General features: G+C 37.6%; 1 protein-coding gene across 1 annotated transcript; it reads right to left on the bottom strand.

Moving 5' to 3' along the window:
- Nucleotides 1–6104: 6104 nt before the first annotated feature.
- On the bottom strand, nt 6105–6977 carry LOC131646323 (paired amphipathic helix protein Sin3-like 6). Its single transcript, XM_058916385.1, has 4 exons — nt 6926–6977; nt 6735–6809; nt 6525–6629; nt 6105–6414 (listed from the first exon to the last, which is right to left on the bottom strand). The coding sequence occupies exons 1-4, from the start codon at nt 6932–6934 to the stop codon at nt 6352–6354; spliced, it is 252 nt and encodes an 83-aa protein (XP_058772368.1). The 5' UTR covers nt 6935–6977; the 3' UTR covers nt 6105–6351.
- Between the last annotated feature and the right edge of the window lie 2366 nt (nt 6978–9343).

The following is a 9343-nucleotide window of genomic DNA, read 5'->3' as shown; positions in this document are numbered from 1 at the left end:
TTAGGCTTTAGATCTGTATCGTTTTGTTATCTTTTCTGTTTTGGGTCTGTTTTTTCTCCTCTCTGATTTTTCAGTGGCTTCGTTATCCATGTTGGGAGGGCGAGGAAGGTTTCACGGCGAAGGTTGGAAGAGGGTGTCGTACGCTCGTTCTTCCAAGAAGGGCAATTTGAGTTGGGATTGTTTTCCTTGGGGAGGGAGAGGCTATAATCTTCCCAAAGATGGTGTTAAACAGGATGTGCAATCGTTCTATGTTTCGGAATTCCCGGACTCTCACTCAGCCAAGGACTTATTCGATCTCTTTGGTTGTGTGGGCAAGGTTGTTGAAGTAGCTATCGCACCAAGGAAGAATAATGTTGGAAAGCGATTTGGTTTTGCCCGTTTTGTGGATGTAGGAGAAGACGGGAAGATGTTGGCGATTCGTTTGGACAATATTCTGATTGGTGGTAAGAAGATTCATGTGAACCTTCCTAGATTTCAGAGAGGTATCATTACTCAGGGGGGAGGTAGAGATTTTGTCAGGAAGAAGGGGTTTGGTGTGAGGAGTGGCAACAGAGTTGAGGGGAATGGTTATAGGGATACGCGGTCCTTTGCAGAAGTTCTGTATGGTGGTGGTGGTAAAGTTGGTGTCGAGAATACGGTATCGGATTCGTTCTCATTCCTTTCTTCTTCTGAGAATAAGATGAGGTTCAATAGGGCTTTTGTGGGGAAAGCTTTAATTCCGGGGGCTGCTTACAACATTCAAATTCAGATGGAATTGGAAGGTATATACGCTGTCAAAGTCTCGCCCCTTGGGGGTAATTTCTGTCTTTTGGAAGAGTTGGAACAGGGGTATGTAGAGGATTTTATAGGTAAGGAGGTTTCATGGTGGAACAGCTGGTTCAGTGAGGTTAAGAGATGGGAAGAAGGTGTGTTTGATTCGAGTCGGGAGGTTTGGATCAGAATATACGGCATCCCGGTTCACGCGTGGGACTCTGATTTCTTTGTGAAACTTGCAGAGTTTTGGGGTTCTTTTATCTGTGTTGATGAGAATACGGCGGCGGGCAGATGTTTCGATGTTGCAAGAATCATATTGCGAGTATCACTGAATTTCATTTGTCCTGACTCGATTCAAGTTAAAATCGATAATAAAAGTTATCGATTGACGGTGAGAGAGGATGCGTTAGGCCAATTTCGCCACGGTGCAGGTACTTCGCTTATTCATTCTTCTCGTGTTTCTTCTGACTCTGATGATGCGTTCAGCGACGATTTTTTAGTAGACAACGCGTTAATTAGGCCAGTTTCTCCGGATGACTCAATTGAACCTTTCTCCGATTCAATTGATGGGAAGGAAAGTAGTCTGTTTGGGGTGAGACAGTTTGGAGAAAATTCTGTAGGGGGAGGCAGTGGGAACCAGAGGTTAGGTGGTGAGCATCGCGTTGTGGGTCCGGCTGTTTCCGAATCTGTTTTGCAGGGGGCCACGGAAACAGTTTTGTTTCCATTGAAGGGTAACGATTTTGCGGTTAAGGCTGGGAAAGAAGCAGTTTCAGCCGGCAGTTTCGGGGGCGGTTCTTTCATCCCAAATTCTGTTTCTCCACAGGATGTGTTGGTGGAAGGTTTGAGGGAGAATAAAGGCAGTGATGCTGATTCTGTGTTGGCCCCTAATTCGGTGGGTACGAATGGTAATTTTGATGCGGCTGTAGCTAAAATCCGCAACAATGAAACTGGGTTGAAACAAGCGGTCGGTGAAGCTTGTTTGGAGGTTGGCGAGAGTATTAAAATGAAGGAGAGTAAGAAGGACAGTATAGGAGTTAATGGAAGAAAAAAATTAAAGTGGAGACTTATGAAAGATATGGGAGGTGTAGGTATGAATGAAGGTAGAGGAGCTTTTAAGTCTAATACCAAGGTTGGCAATGGAGGGTGTTGTAAGGTTAAAAATAAGGAGGTTGATAGTGCTATAGTTTCAAGTGGAAGTTCGTCGGTTTTTTATGGCAATCATGTGGAGGAATCCGATATCCGGAGGAGTAATGCTAGACAATGGGAGTTTTTGGAGAACAATGTTAGTGAAAAACTTTGGTCGGCTATTGTGGCATTGGGGGTGGTAGATATGAAGGGACGGAGTAATCTTGTTTCTTTATTAAATAACTTGGAGAATAAGGGAGGTAAGGAAGAGGTAAGTAGGAAGGAGTCTTTTAGTGTGCATAAATGATTATAGGTTCCTTGAATATAAGAGGGGGAGTGAGTGCACTCAAGAGGAGGAGGATCAATTCTTTAATCAAAAGAGGTAAAGCGGACATTTTTTTAATTCAAGAAACTAAGGTGACAAGCATGGATGAGGAGATAGCTAAGAGCTTTTGGACTTCTTCGGATCTTGGGTATTCTTACTCGAATTCGAGAGGTAGATCGGGGGGCTTGCTTTCTCTATGGAATAAGGAGAAAATGGAGGTTTTGCTTAGTTTCAAAGGTGAAGGTTTTTTGGGGATAAAATTGAAGTGGGATCTTAATCTCTATTATGTTATTAATGTGTACTCTTCTTGTGACATTCATAAAAAGAAGGCTTTGTGGGAGGATCTTTTATCTTTGAAGGATAAATTCAAGGATGGAGAATGGATCATAGGCGGAGATTTTAATGCGGTAAAGGATGGGAAGGAAAGAAAGGGCAAAGTCGGTGTGGGTAATAATAGAGAAGTGGAATTATTTGCGGATTTCATTGATAAATCTATGTTGGTGGACATGCCTTGCAAAGGAAAAAAATTCACTTGGTTTAGTGGAGATGGTAAGTCGAAAAGTAGATTAGATAGATTCCTTTTATCTAGTGTTGTTGTCAATAGATGGGGGGTGGTTGGTCAATTGATTGAGGATAGAGATATTTCGGATCATTGTCCGATATGGATCAAGACGGATAGTGCCAATTGGGGTCCAAAACCTTTTAAATTCAATAACGAGTGGTTCTCTTTGGATTCTTTCTTACCTTTTGTTGAGAAGGAATGGAAGAGTATGGAGGTGGAAGGTAGAGGTGATTTTGTCTTGAAAGAGAAGCTTAGAATTTTAAAAGATAAAATCAAGGTGTGGAACAAGGAGGTGTTCGGGAAGATAGATATGGAATTGGAAGATTGTGTGCGCAACATTAATTTAGCGGATGAAAGGATGGATTCGGATTCTAGTCCTTCTTTTTTTGATAATCTCGATTTGAGAAAGGAGGCTAGTGGAAATTTTTGGAAGAACTTAAGGATAAAGGAGAATATGATTATTCAAAAATCTAGATCTAAGTGGCTTAAAGAGGGAGATGCTAATAGCGGTTTTTTTCACAAGGTGATGAAGCAAAGAAGAAGTCATAACCACTTAGGTCCGATTCTTACACACGGAGGCTTGAAGGAGTCGGTGGAGGATGTTAAAGAAGAGGTTTGGAATCACTTCGGTTTTAAATTCTTGGAAACGGAGGTGGATAGACCGGTGTTGGATGGGATTTCTTTTAATTCTATTAGTGCGGAAGAAAGGGCTAATTTAGAAAAACCGTTCCTTGAAGAAGAAATAAAGGAAGCGGTTTGGAATTGTGGTGGAGATAAAAGTCCGGGTCCGGATGGGTATTCATTTCTTTTTATTAAGAAATGTTGGTATTTCATTAAACTTGATTTTATGAAATTCTTTAACCATGTGTTTGACGGAAGATCTATTTCAAAGGCCATTACTTCATCCTTTCTTTCCTTAATTCCAAAAGTTACTAATCCTTTAACTTTGGATGATTATAGGCCTATATGCTTGGTGGGATGCATGTACAAGGTGGTGGCTAAGTTGTTGGCGGGTAGATTGAAAAGGGTGCTTAATTCTATCATCGCTCCTTGCCAAAGTGCCTTTGTTCCCGGGAGACAATTGTTGGATGGAGTGTTAGTAGCGAATGAAGTGGTGGATTTTGCGAGAAAAGAAGGTAAAAATTGTATGCTTTTTAAAGTTGATTTTGAGAAAGCATATGATAAAGTTAGTTGGAATTTCCTCCGTTACATGCTTAGGAGGATGGGGTTCGGAGAAAAATGGTTGCATTGGATGGAGCTTTTTGTGTTCAATAGTAGTATGTCGGTTCTTGTTAATGGGAGTCCAACGAAGGAGTTTTTGGTTTCTCGTGGTTTGAGGCAAGGCGATCCTCTATCTCCTTTTCTTTTTGTGATTGTGGCGGAAGGATTAGCGGGTCTTGTGAGGAAGTCCATTGATATTGGTGAATTCCATAGTTTTGATATCCGAGGTTCTTGTAAGGTGGAATTGCTTCAATTTGCGGACGACACTTTAATTGTGGGGGAAGGAAGTTGGAGGCATGTGTGGGCTATAAAAGCGGTGCTTCGGGCTTTCGAAATAGTATCGGGATTAGGCATTAATTATAACAAAAGCAAGTTGATTGGAATTAACTCTAATATCTATTTCTTGGAGGCGGTTTCTCACTTGTTTTCTTGTAGGAGGGAAGATAGCAACTTCTACTTTCTTGGCATACCCGTTGGTTTCAATCCGAGGAAGGAATCCACGTGGAATCCTCTTGTTCTTAAGATGAAGAAGCGTTTGGAAGGATGGACTAATCGTTTTTTGAACTTGGGAGGTAGAATTACTCTTTTAAAGTCCGTGCTTAGTTCTTTAACTATTTTCACTTTATCCTTTTTTAAAGCTCCTAGCAAGATTGTGAAAAAATTTACAAGCATCCAAAACAAGTTCTTGTGGGGGGGAGTGAGGGAAAAGAGAACCATTCATTGGGTGAGGTGGGAAGATGTTAATTTACCTTTGGTGAAAGGAGGGCTCGAAGTGAAAAATATCGCTTTATTTAATTTAGCTCTTATTAATAAATGGAGGTGGAGAATTATTCAAGGTCAAAATTCTTTGTGGTATAACATTTTGAAAGCGAGGTATGGAGATATTTCTATTAAGGTCTTTAGTGGTGATAATAGCATTAAAATTCCTTCATCTTGTTCTTTTTGGTGGAAGGACTTATTAAAGATTGGTAGTTGTTTTTTGTTGGATCCCTTGGTTGAGAATTGTAGGTTTTCCATTCATGATGGATATACTACTTCTTTTTGGGAAGCTAGGTGGTTGGAGGATATGGTGTTGAAAGATTTTTTTCCGGAATTATACAAGGCTTCTTGTTTGAAGTATGTGTCGGTGGCGGCAATGGGAGGATGGAAAGAGGGTTGTTGGCATTGGAGTAATCTTGGTATTTCGATTGACTCCGTGGATAGTAGCGGGTTAAGGGAGAACTTTTGTGCTTTAATGGAGCGGTTGGAGACTTTTAGGGGTTGGTCGGAAGGAAAGGATGAAGTGGAGTGGCTTGCGAATTCTAGTATGGATTTTTCGGTAGCTTCTTGTTACAAGTTCCTCGAACAATCGCGTATTCCGTTTGGTCCGAAAAATAAGTGTGATGATGCTTTTGGGTTGTTATGGAAAATGGATGTTCCTTTGAAAATAAAAGCTTTTGGTTGGAGACTTTTTCTCAACAAGCTTCCAACTAAGGACCTTTTGTCTTCTAAAGGTTTGTCTTTCTCTAATGATAATTTATTATGCATTTTATGTGGTAGTTGTTCGGAAGATAGAAACCATTTCTTTTTTAAGTGTTCGGTGGTGAAAAATATTTGGAGGGAGGTGGCTTTGTGGGTTGGTAAAGAGGAAAATAGAGAGGAAGCTTGTTTAGCCAACTTCATGGAATGGTACGAATTTTTTGATTGTATGAAGGTGAGGCATAAAAAGGAGGGTGTTGTGTGGCTAGCGACAACGTGGCATTTGTGGCTTTTAAGGAATGGGGTGTGTTTTAGGAATGATAGTTGGAGCGTTAATAATGTCGTTTGGAATATTAAATTGCTTATATGGAGGTGGTCTTTTTGTGGAAATATTACCCATTCCAAATACTCTTTTTATGAGTTTATTAAGGACCCTTTGTTCTTCATTTCATAATGGGTTATTTGGTTGGTAATTTTTCTTGGGTCGGCTATTTCCGGCTTTTGTAAGAGGGTTGAAGAACCCCTAGTTCTTCCGTTATTGAATTTTGCTTTCTAAAAAAAAAACAATAAATGATTAATAAATAATCGATCATAAGTTAAATAATAATATATCAATGGTGATAAGTACAACGTCGACATAGGCAAAAATTAACTTGTCCAAGCAAAATTTTCTGAAAACGAATTGAGAACCTCCCCATGATAACCAGATAACCAATAATAATTTTTACACAAAATCTTCACAAACACATAAACAATTTATTCAAACAAAAGTATATCAAATCTTGCAAATTACAAACATTAAAATTGTATCTAAGACCATATTTTATCTTCTGATTCAAACCCTAGATTTTGACATTTGCAATATTTATTTTTTCTTGAATAAAACTCATGCATAACACCAGCCCTATCAAGGAAGAAAATTGGTAAAGTCGTCAATCAGATCATCATGGCCTTCGAAAAGAAAATTAACCTAAAAAAAAAACAAATATAATGAGGATCACACAAGAAAAATGAGAAATAAAAGAATTAGAGTATATAGTTTTAAAATTAAAAACATGATATAAACAATACAACACATACATCCCTAATGACATCATCAAGACTCCTTTTGTTTTCTCTATATGAATTCAGGATTCTCAGAAACAATGGATAAACATGATGCTGATGAGCACGTTCAAATCGAGCCTGTATTAGAAGAAACCATAAATTAAAAAAAGAAGTAAAAATGTCCAATAATTAATTCTACTTTAAAAACATATATGATTGCAAAGAGTTCAGCATACAACTTACCTTCACCTTAGTCACAAATTTCGAAGCATATTCTATATTAACAGTTGGCTTCTTAGCACCTCTTTCATTCATCTTCTGTAATTTTAAGTCCATAAAAAATATATACACTATTGCGTTAAAATATCAAAAAATTAAAAGGAAAAAAACTAGCAAGAAAAATAATATAATTTAGTTCATAGTATTTTCTTAACCTTGGCCATCCCTTAGAAACTAAAATGAAGACCGCAGCTTCAGAAAGAGATAATGAAAAAAAATGAAGTGACTAAAAATAATTCACAATGAGATGTTATATATAGGAGAATAATGAAAAAAAGTAAAGTGTTGACTAAGTTTCAATAAATACTATTAAATGCTTCTTGTATATATTTATAAATGGTATAACAATGAAAATTTCAATTTAATTGAATGTATCTGTCAAACAACATATGTATTATTCATTCCTTCCGTTCCAAATTACAAGAGAAATTTAATTTTTTAATTTATTAAATAATCAATGTATTTGGTGTATATATAAATCAAATACATTAATTATTTAATGAATAAAAAAATTAAATTTCTCTTATAATTTATTAGCTGGATTCTTTGGTTTCCACATAGAAAAATAATTTATACCTGTGTATATTCACTTACACATTTTGAATTTAATGGGAAAAAACTTACTTAGATTGGATTTGGGTTCGAATTTGAGGGTATTCCATTTATAAGTTATGGTAACGGGTCAGGTAAAAGATTCACTAATATTCACCTCGAATCCAACCTCAAAAACTGCTCCAATTATTTTATTAAGTATTTTATTCTTTAGCTTTAATAATTTAGAATATTAAATATGTGATCAATGTTTTGATATTTTGATTTGTATTTAGTATTTAAAATATTTAAAATATACGTATAAAATTTTCTAAAATTGTTTTAGTTTAATATTTATAATTTGATTTTGAAAAAATAAATATTTCTATTAAAAAATTAATTGCGAAAAAATAAAGTATTGACTAGGTTTCAATATAAAATATCTATAAATATATTTTGAACAATGGCATAACAACAACAAAATTTCAATTTAATTGAATGTGTCTGTTAAAGAACATGCCACGAAAAAGTGTCACAACTGTTCTCACTAGGAGTGAATCCCCGGGTGCGGTCACAAAACCGAGTCCAGTTTGGACTGGCTGCTGCCGCGGCAGTGTTGGAATAGTCGTGAGTAGAGCCGGCTGAAAAAATAGGCCTCCAAAATCCCACCTAAACGAACCTCCAGTCCACACTAACACCTCCGCCACCGTACAATGCTTCCAATTTGACAATTCATACAAGTCCGGGAATTCCATGCAAAGTGGTTGTTCTCCCAACCATCTATTGAGCCAAAAAAGAACATCCATACCATTTTTGCAAGAACAATTGAAACATTGTGTAGGCCTAAGGCGAAGGGTGGTTTGAGGGTTAGAGATGTAAGAGAAATGAACAAAGCTCTTCTTTTGAAATGGATATGGAGAATCCTTCATGATAATGAAGCTATTTGGCATAGATTTTTTAAGGTGAGGTATTCTTGTCCTAAAATTAGAATTCAAGATGATGGGGGTGCTTTTCATAGAAGCGATGATTCCATTTGGTGGAGAGATATGTGTAAGAACAATTTGTTGGATAACATTATAGATAACGGTTTCTCCGGATGTTTCAATTGTTCTTGCAAAAATGGTATGGATGTTCTTTTTTGGCTCAATAGATGGTTGGGAGAACAACCACTTTGCATGGAATTCCCGGACTTGTATGAATTGTCAAATTGGAAGCATTGTACGGTGGGGGAGGTGTTAGTGTGGACTGGAGGTTCGTTTAGGTGGGATTTTGGAGGCCTATTTTCAGCCGGCTCAACTCACGGCTATTCCAACACTGCCGCGGCAGCAGCCAGTCCAAACTGGACTCGGTTTTGTGACCGCACCCGGGGATTCACTCCTAGTGAGAACGGTTGTGACACTTTTTCATGGTCTTTAGACGAGGATAAGGATTTCACCGTTGCGAGCATTACTCACGCGATTGATAGTGCCAAATCTTTTGCATGGGATTATCATTTGATTAATTCCTTGAAAGTGATGTGGGAGCTTAAACTTCCGCCCAAGATTAAGGTCTTTGCTTGGAGATTCTTTATTGATCGGCTTCCTACTAGAGATCAATTATTGAAAAGAGGTGTTGCTAATGTCTCGAGCCCGGATTGTGTGATGTGTGGTTCTTCCAATGAATCATCTTCCCATCTTTTTTTCACTTGCCAAGAGGCGAAAACAATTTGGAAACACGTTTTTATTTGGCTCGGAATTTCGGAGGCGATTAATGTGTAGGAGATAATTTGTTTCGATGTTATTCAAGAAAAGGTGAAATGTTGCAAGCGAAGAATTTTAATCAATTTTGTTTGGGTAGATACTATTTGGAGCATTTGGCTTATGAGGAACGCCATTATCTTTAAGGGGGAGGTGTATTGTTTTGATGTAATTTGTTCTAACATTGTTTTTCTTTCTTGGAGATGGATGTATTGTGGATATACTAAGTTTAGACCAACCTATTATGAATGGTTTAAACTTCCTTTATCCGACATATGCAATCTATAGTGCTTGGTGTTTTTTTTG

The sequence above is a fragment of the Vicia villosa genome, linkage group LG2 (assembly GCF_029867415.1).
Source record: "Vicia villosa cultivar HV-30 ecotype Madison, WI linkage group LG2, Vvil1.0, whole genome shotgun sequence".
In the NCBI taxonomy this organism is placed as follows: Eukaryota; Viridiplantae; Streptophyta; class Magnoliopsida; order Fabales; family Fabaceae; genus Vicia; species Vicia villosa.
Note: the sequence above shows the minus strand (reverse complement) of the source record. Positions and strands in the feature narration are given on the sequence as shown.